The following is a 17513-nucleotide window of genomic DNA, read 5'->3' as shown; positions in this document are numbered from 1 at the left end:
TTATCCATCGTATGAAACGTTTTGCAGGTATCCGCTTTGACCAACATTCTTCACTTTGACATGGAGCATGATGGCGGATAGAAAACACAGAGCCATGTCTCAGAGCAGAGGCTGACCCTATTATGAAAGATGGATCTGAAATACTTATAAGGAAGATCCATGAATTAAAAGTACTATGTATACTGGTGTTTTTTGATAAAAGAAATATGATACACAAATTAAGCGTAATTTGAAAAACAAATGAAAATCTCGTGATTGTTTATTTTTTTATTTTACAGATTCAGTATAAATATGTCCCGGTTATGTTCAATACGGCTATATATCGACAGAACAATTCCATTAAAAAAATAAAACAAAAAGACAGAATGATAACAATCCAATCCAAAACCAATGTTACGTGTTTTCTTATGAATATTTTTTTTTTATAATACGGTGTTCTGGGGTGATTTACAGAGTAAATGCCCATCTGTCAGTAATGGAACTCTTCAGTGTTTTATATATCATTTGACTAATGGTGACGTCAAAAGTATTAAATAATTGTCGATATACAAACTCTCAGACCGAAATTTACTTATAGATGTCATATATAGATACCATCTACATGAAATAATGTGTTATATTTGGTTATATTTAGATGCTGGGATTTTTGTTCGTTAGCAATACAGATACTGTCCGGATCGTTGTCATGACAGCCGATCATAGTTGCGGTCAACAAAACGTTTCAACTTGCGCGAAACAACAAACAAGGTTTCAAAAGATACAGGTTGATGAAAATTAGATTTTACAGTTGACAAAGTGATCTCATTGTCAAATATTGTGCGATATGAAGCTGGACGTATTTGATGTCTGTTTCTTGTTTGAGCACGTAACATTACTTACTTGAATTGACCATGACGCTCACACTTCCGGAACATCAGGCCTTATTCTCCTGGTAATTTTTTTTCATGAATCTCCATTCAAATGTTTCTTTTGTTAATATTTTATCCCGATTTGATTGAATTTGAGCTTGAATTATAATTGTTGACATGATGGTAATATTATTGCTTAACACTTTCCAAAGCGATGCGATGAAAAATGCAAAGTATATCTAAAAATTTCAACCGGTGCAGAACGTTTTTCGGATGCTGTTCACATCGTTATATAACCAGAAATGTATGAATCATGCCGATTCGAACCACAAAATTTCAGGCGACTACACTTTAATTATGGGTTCTTTGGTTTTGAAACACTGCATTTATATTGGCTCAAAGGAACTGCATAATGAAGGATGTACAATATACTTGTATGGCCCCAACAGATAATGTTTTAGTTGTTTTTGCGATAAGAAGAAACATGTTTGAGGATCATTAAAAGGTAAACCTTGTTATTTCTTTTTTTTTCATTCACCTGGTTTTCATATGGAGAGTATGACATATCTTGGTTTGACCAAAATTCCCATGGTGGGTTTGTCAATGAAGCAGAAGATGCTAATATTTGTGGAACTTAATATCTAACTTTCCTCGTACTTAACTCAAATCTTTTATTTTTTTTTTATATTTTTTCAAGATTTTAATTTTGCTGACATAGGCAATTTCTTATTGTTGTTTGGACAATATTTGCTATTACAACAGTGTATATTTTTTTGTTTGAGACCATACATGCTCCACATAGTGATTTTTTTTATAAAATACGAATTCATAAATCAAAATTAGACGCAAGGCGTGAAAAAATAGTATAGATGTACCCTCAAAACTATGACACATTCACATCTTTAAATCACTTTTTTATTTTTTAAATTGAAGATGACTGACAATAAGTTCCAATATAAAACTCAAAATTTAATTTAAGGATTTCGGTCTTGTAAACAATATTGATTGTCAATTAGTGTTGTTCTTGCAGTTTAATTATAATTTCTGTTACTGGTAGTTTAGTCGAGCGGTCAACTCGGTCCATACAAAGTTCTAATCTGAAATTTTGCTGAGAAACATATCAAAGTGACAAAATATATTGATTATATATAAAAATAGACATTGCATTATACCAACAAAATCACTTAGTTCATCAGATATTCATTAATGGTTACTCTTTATAGGTGCATGAATAAAATTTACCAAATTAAGGTCTAGCATTTACACTTTTTTTCATAGGAATATAGTTATACACATTCGGATGAAAGTTATTTGACACTTATTATGATATATATACAGTGTAGATAATAATCAAGATAATAATTTGGAACACAAGTAAATATTTGGAACGATACATAGAATATTAAGTTTAAGACCTATAAACGTTTATAAACACTATTTACCTTAAATAAGCAACCATTTCAATTGAAATGTAAAGGAAAAAATATATTTTTAACTTTTTTTTTTTTGAAATCGAAACGAATTTAAGATTCTATTCATCACGTGGTTATTTTTCAGTTTCGATTTTTCCTATTACTGTTACAAGTCGCCCTTGATTCATATCCATTGCATTGAGATAATCTGCCAGTATGTGACGTCCTTTGTATTTTTTTGTGATTTAAGAGTTGAATATCAAACACGTGTGCATACGAAAGAATAGGACATATTTGTATAATCTGAACAACACGGAAACCACATATATGTTACTTAAACTACTTATCACATCAAGTACTCATTATCAAAATAACTTCGTGCAGAAACTGGAATGATTTTGGTTTAAGATAACGAAAATATCACCATTCACTTTTCACTTATCATTTAACAATATGAAGTAAAGTGTTGGAGTAAAGATACTCGTGTAAATAGGAAACTAGATATCATATTTAAATATTAATACATGCAAACATTCTGAAAAAAACTAAAGAGCAATATCAAAACAAGGTTTGGTGACAGGTTGGCCAAAGTCAAACACACCATTTCGATAAAACCATGGATCAAAATTGATGTTGCGATAACATTGACCTCACAAGGAAAGCATTATAACTTATTCGCTCTCCCATCCAGTTCTTTTGCAAACTACCTCTTCCCTTTAAAGTTTGGTACGCTTACGTTTGCAGTATCGGCATCTTCCTTAAACGAGCTTCAATATATTGGACACAATTCCGAAATTCTGATGTTTTCAGTTTGTTCATCAGTCCTAAGCGTTAGATTTTAAAGAACTGCCAGTGACCTTTTTCTTGATGAATTCAAAGATAGATATGAAACCAGAAGCTATCTTATCACCAATGTCTCTTATGCTCACCCACATCTTCTTTAATAATGTAGGGTTTCCTTGTTGTACTTCGCCCCGGACATCCTCTCGTACAACTTCAGGAGCTGATATTTCCTTCAGAATATCCATGACCTCCTTTTCTCTCTCTCGCAGCGTCATCTGAGTTGATTCCTTAATCACTTTCTGTTGCTTGTGAACAACCTGAATTTTCTGTTCTAGAGCTGCAATCTTTGAGCGAAGAATTTCATCGCTATCTTGATTAGCTTCGTCGTCCTCATTGGAACCATGCTCTGTCCACTGTAGTGGCTTTGATAATTTCAACCTTTGTTGTCTTATCTCTTGTAACTCTCTCTCATAGCGCTTCTCGTATCTTCTTGACTTATCCATCTGGTCACGGTATTCTACTGATAACTGACGCCTTATAATATCCATCCTTTTCTGTGCAGTGGCTTTGTGGTCAGTCACGATCTCCATTTCCCTTTCATTGATGGCTTCCTCTGCCTTTTCAAATATATCACTTGTATAGTAAGCTCCGTTATTTTTAGCGACCATTTCGTCAATAACACGGAAGAGTTCTAAAACCTGTTGTTCATTCTCTGCCTCGTCCGCACGATTATTAAAAACAAGGCAGCGATTCTGACAGTTTTGTAGAACCATTTGTAAAGCTTGGGGTGCCGTCCTCACTAAGTCATCAAGGTCTCTCCCATCTCTTATCAGATCATCTTTCCTGGTAAAGACAACGATGAGGTACTTCATCATGTTCATTCCGAATGCTTTCTGAAGAAGTTTGACTGTTTCGTGTTCTTCATCTGTGAAGCGGTTGATCCCAACCACCAGAAGGATGGCATGAGGTCCAGGGGAAGTTATTCCAACACACTTCAGTATTTCTTCTGTGACGGTGTCGTTATCCATTCCTGTCAGAAACAAAATAATTATCTTATAATTTCCTTAACATAGCTATTATCATATGTATCTTTGCTTTTTTCTTTCTTTTTTATTAGTAATATAATGTATATCCACCAAAATCGTCCGGAATGAGAGAACAAAGTATAATTCGTATAATTGTTTTCCATGTGTAAGTTAAGTCTATTGATTTGATAGAATGTAATATCATTACACAGTCATCAACCCATCAAATAATCGCAAATACAAGGGTATTAGAATGAGAGAGAATTAAATAGGACTTGATTGTTTAGTCATTTTTCCAGCTTTAAAAACAATATGCGTATTAACTTGTTGCCTTAGAAAGGAAAAAGGCCCAAAATAATTGAAAAAGAGACAGAGCTAGTGAAAACAAACCCGTATCAAATAACCCTGGTGTGTCCACTATCTGGATGAGCTTGTTGAAACGCCGGTTTTTCCCACGCCGACAATGAGTTGTTACAGACCTACAAGAAGCTTGGGACTCAAATGCATGTTTCCCCAAGATGCTGTTTCCGGTAGAACTTTTCCCAGAGCCTGTTCGACCAATCAAGATGATCCTGGTTTCGCGTTCTGTGGAAAAGACGAATAATCTTAACAAAAAGCAATGAGGATGTTTCATTAATACTTTTGAGGAGGTGGAAGAGGGGGAGGGTTGTTATATTCAAAACTACTGTATTAAACTACCACCAGTACATCCAAATTTATTTATTTGAATCAAAGAATAAGCCTTAGTGGAATACACACATATTGAAAAAATCTTTCTGCTGTTGACTTGGAAAAAGACCTGACAGCGAAGCTATTCAGAATAGAGAAGAAAGAGAAACATCCACTACATGATATATCCCGGCGTATATCTTATCTTCATGATTATACTGTTGATTTAAATATTGAAACAGGTAAGGGATCTTATTCTAAATTACCTAGAGCCTCCTTCTTGTCCTCTGTTTGCGAGTACTGGAGTTTTTCGTTTTTTGGCACCAAACACATCTCGCATTCATTGATGGTAACAGTGTTGTCATAGGTGCATTTCTGACACCTCCAAACTGGAGAGAATAAGGTAATCACAAATATATTGATCAAGACATAAAAGAAAGTATGTGGTTATATAATGTAAGTGTTAATTATCATTATTTATCTTCCTTATGTTTAATGCATGATGCAGATCAACTAGAGAACCAGCAATAGCAGCAGCAAAAGTGACATCAATAGATCGTGAAGTGGATGCAATTGAATTCGTTACTCTCTGTTCTTCAGCAAGGATACCTCCCCGAGAAATTAATAAAGTTTATCGTGGAATCTTTCTATCACAATTTGCCCTGATAACATCAAGGAAAATACCTACATGTTATTAGAATCATATTTAAAACCCAGAACTAGGGCAATCAGTCTGCAATAAATTCTCAAATATTCATGGAAACTTTCCATTCTTTGTGTTTTGCTTTTACTAAATTGTTTCCCTTTAACATTACCTATATTCTTTTTATTAATCTAATCAAAAGAAAGTGAATAGGCACAAATGAGCTCAAAGGATTAAAAATGTATTGCAACTCTTTCTTATTCAAGGTAAAAACATTGCAACTTTAATAATAATTATTCCGTTTTGAAAGCCTCGTTCTAAATGGTGAATTTGAAGAAAACCGATTTCTAGAAAGGACAAACTATGTTTCCTGCTGTACAATTTCTTGAAACTTTTTTGAAGAATTACTGAATCAAAAAAGATAATTCTCGGTATTTTTCGAGATACATATATATTCATTCCAAATGATGGGACACTACTAACCGGAGAATGCGGAATCTTCTTTGGAGTCATCTGATATAATGGTCTCATCCTGTTCTAGATCAGCGTCAGTGGCACATATTTCACAGCATGATACAGAAGACCTGTTCTCAAAGCTGCATTTTTGACAGACCCAGGTAGGCGCACTCTCTGCTAATGGACCAAATTATAAAAAAATCAGCTCAGCGGCGCTATACTTCGTGTATCTACCATTGCAGTTTAGTTTAAATCAATTTTATTGCAACAAAAGACAACAGGATTGGACAAACGTTATTGCAACTTACTTACACCCTTTCCATAACAAATAAATATATACAAATACAATGGTGACATGCAATAGCCATTCGTTAGGTAGATACTTATATAGATACATGGACGCTTTAAATTAAGAGGTAGGGATCCTATTGAAAGGAATGAGCATAGGGAGCCTGACATCAACATCTGATTTACATAGAATTCGCATCGATAGGTTTTACTCAGAGCGCACATGACATTTTCCCAGTCCTATTGGCGTAAATAATACACCTAATCCACACTCATTGCCTACTACTTTTCTAATGTCACATCACTTCCCGTGCCCCGATTGCCTTTTTCCTATATCATTCCATATCCTTTCAAAGAATTCTTTACTTCGGTACTTAGCCGATCAGATTGGGAAAAAGCACACATGCGTTCGTTAGTGAATGTACAATCAATGGTATTATTATCTATTATAAAATGAATTATAAAAATGAAATGAAGTTCACAAGGATCGTTAGTGTGCGAAGGGAATGAGGGATGGAAAAAAGGGAGAAATTAGGGGAATAGTAAGAGAGAAGTAGCCGAACTACGTGTCCTGGTCATTCGACATGTCTGTTGTTTATGCTATGTATTAAACCTGTTAGAACTAAGAGTGAACTGTCGTACAGACCTACAAAGTTGAATGTTTGAGTTGCAATCATGATCAAGATACAGTAATTTCGTTACACCAGTTGAAAGATTGAAACATTACGATACGGATATGGACAAAGTTTCTGCAGTGTAGTAAGAAATGGGACGAGTCTTCTCGTTCGTGTGCGCAGTTGCAAATAGAATTGTCTCAAAGATGGACCAAAGAAAGGCCATAATATAAAGGGCTACTGCGATTTCCTAATTAATAATGTATAATATCTATTTTTAAAAACCGTATTCAAGAAAGCACTTACTATTTGGAGGGATAGAGTCTGGAATAGAAGAGTTTTGAATTGTCTGATGGGTTCTGATGTTTTAATTTCTCGTGGTAAATTATTCCAGCAGTCTGAAGTACTAGGTATAAAAGGCGATTTTGTAATTTGCAGTTTGTAGTGTGGGTTTTGAAAGTTGTTCATGTTTCTAAGGTTGTAATTACTAAAGTCTGTTACAATAGGTGGTAGAAGATATTTCAGATGTTGAAGAGCATTGTCATGGTAAAGATTATAAAACAATGCTAATTTTCTGTTCTTACGCCTAGTGATGACCATCCGAGTTCTATGTAAATAGATTCTTTTTTTGTTAAAATAGTTAAACCAATTATTATTCTGCCTGGTTCATACTGCATGGTCTCTAATTTACGAATTTTTTAATGTTACAATTGTCCCATACTTCGCAGGCATATTCAAACCATGGCCTAATGAAAACACGTTGCGATATACTCTGTGTTACATGTGAGAGTTCCATGTGTCAAGATAAACGCTCCTAAATGTTCGTGATTTGTAACAATAGGAATAGGTATATCATCGAAAAGAAATTGAGGGTTAGAAGATACAATTGTGTTAGAAATCAGAAGTATTTCAGTTTTATTTGGATTAAAGTTCATGAGTTATTTCAGCGAACAAAGGGGAAGTTGTTCTGTGTCATAGTTAATTACTTGATTTATTATGTAAGTTTTTAGAAGAGTGCGCCAGTGCGGTGTCGTCAGCAAAACGTCTGGTAATTGATAGAAGTGAATTAGGAACATCGTTTATACACACAAGAAAAAGAAATGGTCCTAAAACTGAGCCTTGAGGAACTTCAGAAGATGTTATATTTTAAAGTACGACTGATGTCCACTACTTAAGTAGTTTTTAATCCAATTTAAAAATTTCCCTTTTATTCTGTATTTTTCTAACTTAGTTATCAAACCTTTATGCAAGACACGATCGGAAGCTTTGGAAAAGTCCCAGAAAACAAGAGATTTATATTTACGATCCTCTAGTGTTCTTAGTATGCTATTATATAATTCAATAATTTGGTAAGTTGCAGAGTGGTTAGGTAGAAAGCTAGACTGTAAATTATATAGAAGTTTGTTTTCGAAGAAGAAAAGGTAAATATGTTTATGAATTATTCGTTCAATACGTTTGCCAATGCAACTCACTAAGGAAAAAAGTATGTTATTATTTGCTAATTCGGGTTCCACTTTTTGAAAATAGGTGTTACATGGGCTAGTTTCCATGGATCAGGAAATGCAGAGGGGATTCATTGAATAGAAGTGTCAGAGGTATCGATATTTCACTGAATAGAATTATCAACATTTTATGACTAATGCCATCAGAACCAGCGGCTTTATTTATTTTTATCTTTAACCTCTTGTTCAATTATTACAACTTCAGAGAGGCATTTGTCTGTTTAGTTGTTTATAATATATTACCGTTTTGTTATTTAGGTCAGGAACAGATTGAATGAAGTTATATATAATGTTAGATTTTACAAAGTCGTCTGTGGTTAGATTGTTATAAATAGGGCTAAGTAGTGGATGTATACCAGTAGAAGGGTTTCCTTTTCAGAGCATGCGCAACAACTTCCAGTATACTTTTGGGTTAGCTTGGCTGTCATTGATGAATCCCTCAACATATGTGTAGAAAAGTGTCCTGGCGCGTTTAAGCATATTATTAACCTTGTCATGTGCACGTTATTTTCAGTGGTTGGGGATTTAACTCTTATGATTTCTTTTAAATCTGTTTCTACGTCTGATTTCTTTTCTTATATCTCCGTTCATCCATGGTTTTTTCATTTTTATTCACAGTTATATTTTTTTCTAGAAATGTGTTTTTCCAAAATAGAAATAAGTTTATCGGTAAACAATTTACATTTTTCGCTTACATCCTCCCCGAAATACAAATATGGCCTATTTACCTGCCCTAAGTCTGTTTTTGGATTTACAATATCTGCTCTATTATATAACGAAATATTCCTCTTAAAAGACCTGCATTTTTGTAGACAAGTTGATAATGACACAATAATAGCATGCTAATTTATTCAAAGGGTATGACTCTGTTGTTAAACATGTAAATTATTGTACTCCAATAACATAAATCTTCTGTGAATGAAATGAGAAATGTCTAACTATATTACTGCATCATTATCAGTACTTAGGTCATGGGTTCTAATCCTATACCAGTGTAGCAAAAGTTATATATGTCAATATAGCTTTTAGAGTTAAAAGGAGAAAATGTTAAATAGTATTATTATAACAGCTCTCATAATCATCTGTTTCCTTTTTCGTGTCCTTGATTATCAAAAAATAATAATATACTGAAAGGATAAAGAAACGCAGGGTAAAATTTATTCCGATATTTTGAAAACGCGTTCTCTAAATAAAGTGAAACTTTGTGGATTAAGTAATTAGGTCATATTACACCTTGTCATGTATCGAAAATTTAGTCACGGTACAGTGCGCAGCTCTGGTAAATGGAGGAAGGAAAAAACAAGAATCTCGTGCACCGTGTTGTTCTGGTCTCATGCAGCGTTGGTCAAGTCACTCTTCGTTAGTCTTTATACAGACCAACTGCTTCCCTAAAATTAATTGAGAATTTGATTCGTTTTAAGAATGGCACGACTCACAGAAGTTCAGAGGGGTCAGGCCATTCAGATGCTGATGCAAGGACAGCTGCAAAATCAGGTTGCTAGGCACTTTGGTGTTAATGTTTCCACCATAGAACGTCTTGTAAGACATATTCGGGAAACTGGGCGATTGGCCGATCGACCTAGGTCAGGACGTCCGCGCGTAAAGCTATATCGTCGTCTCTCATGTGCGTAATCGGCGCCTTACTGCCGTTGAGAGTGCACTTAATGTTCGTGGAAATCATGGGCGTCCTATAAGTTCAAAAACTGTAAGGAATCGATTACGAGAAGTTGGTGTAAGAGCACGTCGTCCCTACGTAGGTCCACACCTTACCCCTGCTCGACGTCAGCGTCGTATGGCCTGGGTCGCTGCACATGCTCCACGACGGTTTCCACTGAGGCAGTGGAGACAAGTTTTCTTCACGGACGAGTCTCGATTCTGTCGGTCGTCAACGTGTCTACCGACGTGGCGAACGTTTTACGGACGCTTGCGTTGTAGAGAGGGATAGGTTTGGGGGCGGTTCAGTAATGGTGTTGGGAGGAATCTCACACGGGTTAAAATCACAATTGGTTGTTATTGATGGCAATTTAACAGCAGCTAAATATAGAGATGAGATCCTCCGACCCCATGTTATCCCTTTCTTACAGCAGCATAATCTAACCCTCCAGCAGGATAATGCTAGGCCCCACGTAGCAAGGATTTGCCAAGTCTTTCTGGCCAACAACAACATTCAACCACTAGATTGGCCGCCATATAGCCCTGATTTGTCCCCGATCGAGCATCTTTGGGACCAGTTGGATAGACAGGTTCGAAAGCGCCAGCCACCCCCTGCTACTCAAGAGCAGTTGATCAGAGCTCTGATTGAAGAGTGGGGCAACATCCTCATAAGACGGATTAACGCTCTCATGAACATTCTGACCAGAAGAATAAGGGCCGTGACCACAGCAAACGGCGGACACACAAGATATTGATGACTCAGTTCAATTTCAATTTCAAAATCCTATGGGTCCATTCAATTTAATCGTTAGTACCTCTAGACCAATTGTCAGATGCAAAATACAGACTTTGGAAATTTTTAAGCTTTAATTTATCTGTAAGTATATAAAATTTCGTTTTAAATGAAGCCCGATATCATACTTAATTTCTGGTTTAAAGTTCACCCTGCGTTTCTTTATCCTTGTAGTATATATATAAATGATCTTAATTTAGAATTTTTGATAGTCTATTTCAAGTGTTATTGTGTAATTGTAAACGTTTTTGTAAGATTTTTGACGTGAAATGCACATGACAACTAACAAGGAAGGAAACAGACAAGAGGTTAGGTCAGATAAAGTAGAAAGAGTTTCGGTTTTGTTTCGCATCTACATAATAAGCACTAGTCAATGTGGGCGGGTCAGATTTAATGGTTTAAACATCCCACGTTTATCCGAATCAATACCAGAATGATTAATTTAATGATGAAATAAGAGTCAAGCAATGAAACAGATTATATTATTTTCTTTTTTGTTTACTTGGAAATCTGATTAATTTATATATATATAACTTTACATGTACCTAGATGTTGTATCACTGTATATTGTATTACATGTACCTAGTTGTTGTATCACTGTATATTGTATTACATGTACCTAGATGTTGTATCACTGTATATTGTATTACATGTACCTAGATGTTGTATCACTGTATATTGTATTACATGTACCTAGATGTTGTATCACTGTATATTGTATTACATGTACCTAGATGTTGTATCACTGTATATTGTATTACATGTACCTAGATGTTGTATCACTGTATATTGTATTACATGTACCTAGATGTTGTATCACTGTATATTGTATTACATGTACCTAGATGTTGTATCACTGTATATTGTATTACATGTACCTAGATGTTGTATCACTGTATATTGTATTACATGTACCTAGATGTTGTATCACTGTATATTGTATTACATGTACCTAGATGTTGTATCACTGTATATTGTATTACATGTACCTAGTTGTTGTATCACTGTATATTGTATTACATGTACCTAGATGTTGTATCACTGTATATTGTATTACATGTACCTAGTTGTTGTATCACTGTATATTGTATTACATGTACCTAGATGTTGTATCACTGTATATTGTATTACATGTACCTAGATGTTGTATCACTGTATATTGTATTACATGTACCTAGATGTTGTATCACTGTATATTGTATTACATGTACCTAGATGTTGTATTATCTGTATATTATTTTACATGTACCTAGTTGTTGTATTATCTGTATATTATTTTACATGTACTCGGATGTTGTATTATCTATATATAACTTAACATGTACTCGGATGGTGTAAGCTCCCTGTTTCCATACCTAACGCTATACCCTTCACCTTATCACATGTCCCTTGTAATCTATACTCTTACGTTGTACCCTTCACCTTATCACATGGCACCTGTACCCTATACATTTACCTTGTACCCTTCACCTTATCACATGTCCCCTGTACCCTATACACTACCTTGTACCCTTCACCATATCACATGACCCCTGTACCCTATACAATACCTTGTACCCTTCACCTTATCACATGCCCCTCGTACCCTATACACTTACCTTGTACCCTTCACCTTATGACACGCCCCATCGTACCCTATACACTACCTTGTACCCTTCACATTATCACATGACACCCGTACCCTATACACTACCTCGTACCCTTCACCTTATCACATGTCCATCGTACCCTATACACTACTTTGTACCCTTCACCTTATCACATGACCCCTGTACCCTATACAATACCTTGTACCCTTCACCTTATCACATGCCCCTCGTACCCTATACACTTACCTTGTACCCTTCACCTTATGACACGCCCCATCGTACCCTATACACTACCTTGTACCCTTCACATTATCACATGACATCCGTACCCTATACACTACCTTGTACCCTTCACCTTATCACATGTCCATCGTACCTTATTCAATTCCTTGTACCCTTCACCATATCACATGTCTCCGTACCCTATACACTACCTTGTACCCTTCACCTTATCACATGTCCATCGTACCTTATTCACTTCCTTGTACCCTTCACCTTATCACATGTCTCTGTACCCTATACACTACCTTGTACCCTTCACCTTATCACATGTCCATCGTACCTTATTCACTTCCTTGTACCCTTCACCTTATCACATGTCCATCGTACCTTATTCACTTCCTTGTACCCTTCACCTTATCACATGTCCATCGTACCTTATTCACTTCCTTGTACCCTTCACCTTATCACATGTCCATCGTACCTTATTCACTTCCTTGTACCCTTCACCTTATCACATGTCTCTGTACCCTATACACTACCTTGTACCCTTCACCTTATCACATGTCCATCTTTGTACCTTATTCACTTCCTTGTACCCTTCACCTTATCACATGTCTCTGTACCCTATACACTACCTTGTACCCTTCACCTTATCACATGTCCATCGTACCTTATTCACTTCCTTGTACCCTTCACCTTATCACATGTCTCTGTACCCTATACACTACCTTGTACCCTTCACCTTATCACATGTCTCTGTACCCTATACACTACCTTGTACCCTTCACCTTATCACATGTCTCTGTACCCTATACACTACCTTGTACCCTTCACCTTATCACATGTCTCTGTACCCTATACACTACCTTGTAACCTTCACCTTATCACATGTCTCCGTACCCTATACACTACCTTGTACCCTTCACCTTATCACATGACACTCGTACCCTATACACTACCTTGTACCCTTCACCTTATCACATGCCCCTCGTACCCTATACACTACCTTGTACCCTTCACCTTATCACATGTCTCCGTACCCTATACACTGCCTTGCACCCTTCACCTTATCACATACTCCTCGTACCCTATACACTACCTTGTACCCACATCTTATCACATGCTCCTCGTACCCTATACACTACCTTGTACCCTTCACCTTATCACATGTCTCTGTACCCTATACACTACCTTGTACCCTTCACCTTATCACATGTCTCTGTACCCTATACACTACCTTGTACCCTTCACCTTATCACATGTCTCTGTACCCTATACACTACCTTGTAACCTTCACCTTATCACATGTCTCCGTACCCTATACACTACCTTGTACCCTTCACCTTATCACATGACACTCGTACCCTATACACTACCTTGTACCCTTCACCTTATCACATGCCCCTCGTACCCTATAAACTACCTTGTGCCCTTCACCTTATCACATGTTTCCTGTACCCTTCACCTTATCACATGTCCCTTGTACCCTTCACCTTATAACATGTCTCCGTACCCTATACACTACCTCGTACCCTTCGCCTTATCACATGCTCCTCGTACCCTATACACTACCTTGTACCCTTCACCTTATCACTTGCTCCTCGTACCCTATACACTACCTTGTACCCTTCACCTTATCACATGTCCCCTGTAACCTTTACCTCATCACATGACCCCTGTACCCTATACACTACCTTGTTCCCTTCACCTTATCACATGTCCCCTGTGTTCCCGCTAAACATACCCTGTACCTTGTATTTTGTACCTTATAATCACACAACATACCCGTCACTTGGTCATATGTTTATTTTATTCTGCTATGTACACTATTCCTGGCTGGCCGTACTCATATCCTTTAGTATACGTACCCTGTCCTCAGTACCGAAACTGTATATATTTAACCTTTCAAACTTATCTGTACTTTGTTCGGAAATCCTCCACTATATATATATATTTCATTAATATGCAGTATGTAGTGTTGATATTAAAAAATAGTTTGCATTTATTTTCTATAAATATGGTTATTCTCTTCAATCAATTATAATTAATTTTCTTAGAGAAGACTAACAAATGTTGCTATTGGTGGTACACATATATGGTATTATATGAACGATTTTTATCGACAATGATCTTTTGGAATATCATCGCAGTAATTTATCATAGAGATGCTAATTAAACTGTGTTTATTACAACAGAATATCACATTAGCTTTTTATTATAACTACTGAAAAAATGTTATTGTTAATTTAATCCTCTCTGTAAATGTGTCCTTTTTCATTCATATTCATTGTTGTGTTGTTTCTAGTCGTAGTGTGCAGATGCATAAAATACACTTACCCATTTCAATTCAAGAGTTTCAATCAACAGGACTGGCATTCTGTCGAAAATAAGGAAAATTATTAAAATGTTACAGTTTAACAAACATAAATGTTTAGACATTATGTTCTATATACGTGGGTCATAGCCCTCACAGGATATAAACTTTTGTTTATTTTTTCATTCTCTTTGTTTATTCATCTATGTATACATCTATCTTTGCTAATCGCCCTTTTGCAATGTTATAAAGTACAATTAAGGCATAGATTACATAGAAATAGTTAATGAAAAATATAGTACAGCAGTAGAAGATATAATTACAATTGTAGAAATAATGGAAACGATATGAATTAAACATAGCTTCATTACAACGCTGTGATAATCTTATATATCACAAAATATCTCGGATATTGTTTTTTCATTGTTTTCTTCTGCTATTTTCTAAATATAAGATCAATTCCTTAACACTTTTCCAAATGGCAATAATACTGTAGTGTATTCCGTGTAATACTTAATCTCTATACAGAGTGTCTTTCTGTTGATACATTTCTTTAATTAAGGATTAATCAAAACGAGTCTTAGTTGATGAAAGTGAAAGAATAAGAACCAAGCTTGTACAAAAGACACACAAATTGATAGCACCTTTTAACACAATATAAACAATAAAGCAACGAATTAAACTACATAATACAACTATTTCGTCCTGCTAGGACTTGTCAGTAATGATAAGGGTCTAATTTTTGAAACCCGGGAGGCGTCTGAGCAAAATCCAAAATATAAAATATCAATATCTAGATGGGAAGGCCCAATCATTCAATACATTCAGTAATTTTCATGTTTCTGATGATTTAAAACGTGCCACAATTTTAATTAATTCAAACGTAGGTTATAGTGATCCTCGTGGATTGTAAGTTCACCAACCGTGATGACGTATACCAGTCGTACTTAACCATTAATTAAATCCAAGCTATTCCCTCCTTGGAGGACTCTTTAATGATGCTAAAGACCTAATATTTGAAACCCAGGAGGGGTCCAAAGTGAAAAGAGAAATATCAAGTTATTGTTTGAGAAATCAATATACTGGATCTATATTTAACAACACGAGGCAGAGAGTATCCGTTGAAACAGTAAACAAACAATGAAATTGATATACTATTCTGCTAAATACGACGAGAGATAAGAATTGGTTGGTTGACAGGTTTTCCGTCTCCGTGACTACTCCCGTGTCTGGGTATCGTCCCACCGACGAACGTCCGTGTGTTCTGGTCACGTAGAGATAAGAAATGTAGTCACAGGTTATTTTAGAATGTTTATATCACATCCTTTATCAGCCCGTGGACCTGATATCAACCCTCACGGTTTGGCCATCTGAGTGATATCAGCCCTCACGGTTTGGCCCTAGGAGTGATATCAGCCCTCGTGATTTGGCCCTGTGAGGGATATCAGCCCATGGACCTGATATCAGCCCTCACGGTTTGACCTTAGGAGTGATATCAGCCCACGCAGTTTGGCCCTATGAGTGATATCAGCCCTCGTGATTTGGCCCTGTGAGGGATATCAGCCCATGGACCTGATATCAGCCCTCACGGTTTGGCCCTGGGCTGATGTCAGGCCATATCATACCTCGTAATCTTTTTATTACACTTTTTGAAAACGAAAACAAACATGTAATTTGATAAGTAAACATTTTAGTAACATCAACAATATAAGTTAGGAAATCAAAGAACAAAATTTTATTACTACAAGCCATTTTTGTCAGTTGCCCTCGGGCAAGCAATTCTGTCTTTTACGATGTGTCTGATGACGTTATATCGGGCTGATGGTTACAGTTGTTGGCCTGGGCTGGTATGAACTTATCAGCCCAGGTATATAAAGTTATCGGTCCTGGTTTATATAAAGTTATCGTTCCTGGTTTATATGAAGTTGTCGGCCTAGGTTCATATGAGGTTTTATGCCCGGGCTTATATTGAGTTGTCGACCCAGGTTGATATGAAGTTTTATGCTCGGGTTGGTTAAAAATCCTGTTTATCAAGCCAAGCTCTGTTATGGCTTAGCAAACAAGATCTGTATCATAAGTGAAATATGTTTTATCAGAGACAAAGGTGTGATAATAGAATTGATCATATCGGTCAAAAGTGTATCGAATATCTCATCTAGTAAAACTGCTTATATTATATACAGTAATACAATAGAAAAAGTGTACATGTATTAACTAGGGCGTTAGAACTGACGACCTAAACGGAAAATGAACCACTTGTGTTTGTGATAACATCGAGATAATCACTGTGTGGTACATTTATCTACATCTAAAAGTTGATAAAACATTAAGTCCGCGCTTAGACCATGTATCCCAGAATTTTTTGACGTAATAGCATATTAATTTAAATAATAATATACACTTTATGTTACAGTTCAGCTAATTCTAAACGGTCATGTGACTGAATTGAATTATTGGTATGTATGTTTCCGTGTAAATGTCATTAAGACTTTGTGTGTTTTGTGTGAATTTATGAATGAATTCTATCAAAATGAAATATTTTGAATGTCAGGTGAAAGAAAATCGTTTATACCTAGAACAAGAACATTTCGCTACAGACATCATTAACACGTGCATGTAGCTTACTCACGTGTATACTTGTATGATAATGGTAACTACTATAGGTCACGTAGTTTCTGTCTGTATTCAAATCAATAAATTTT

At 35.9% G+C, this 17513-nt stretch overlaps 1 protein-coding gene across 1 annotated transcript; it reads right to left on the bottom strand.

Moving 5' to 3' along the window:
- Nucleotides 1-1749: 1749 nt before the first annotated feature.
- LOC132556491 (GTPase IMAP family member 7-like) lies at nucleotides 1750-14875 on the bottom strand. The gene is made up of 5 exons (XM_060220901.1): nucleotides 14835-14875; nucleotides 5864-6013; nucleotides 5004-5126; nucleotides 4459-4653; nucleotides 1750-4073 (listed from the first exon to the last, which is right to left on the bottom strand). Exons 1-5 carry the CDS (start codon nucleotides 14836-14838, stop codon nucleotides 3085-3087), a joined length of 1461 nt encoding a protein of 486 aa, XP_060076884.1. The 5' UTR covers nucleotides 14839-14875; the 3' UTR covers nucleotides 1750-3084.
- Between the last annotated feature and the right edge of the window lie 2638 nt (nucleotides 14876-17513).

This window comes from Ylistrum balloti, unplaced genomic scaffold (genome assembly GCF_031769215.1).
Source record: "Ylistrum balloti isolate Yb309-2 unplaced genomic scaffold, AGI_CSIRO_Ybal_v1 Utg370572, whole genome shotgun sequence".
In the NCBI taxonomy this organism is placed as follows: domain Eukaryota; kingdom Metazoa; phylum Mollusca; class Bivalvia; order Pectinida; family Pectinidae; genus Ylistrum; species Ylistrum balloti.
Note: the sequence above shows the minus strand (reverse complement) of the source record. Positions and strands in the feature narration are given on the sequence as shown.

What these genes read in the sequence shown, in the direction of transcription:
- LOC132556491 (XM_060220901.1), bottom strand. An exon ending in AGAAGATTCCGCATTCTCCG is followed by an intron (nt 5,127 to 5,863) that starts GTTAGTAGTGTC and finishes TATTCTCTCCAG; the next exon opens with TTTGGAGGTGTCAGAAATGC. An exon ending in ACCAGGGTTATTTGATACGG is followed by an intron (nt 4,074 to 4,458) that starts GTTTGTTTTCAC and finishes TGTTTCTGACAG; the next exon opens with GAATGGATAACGACACCGTC.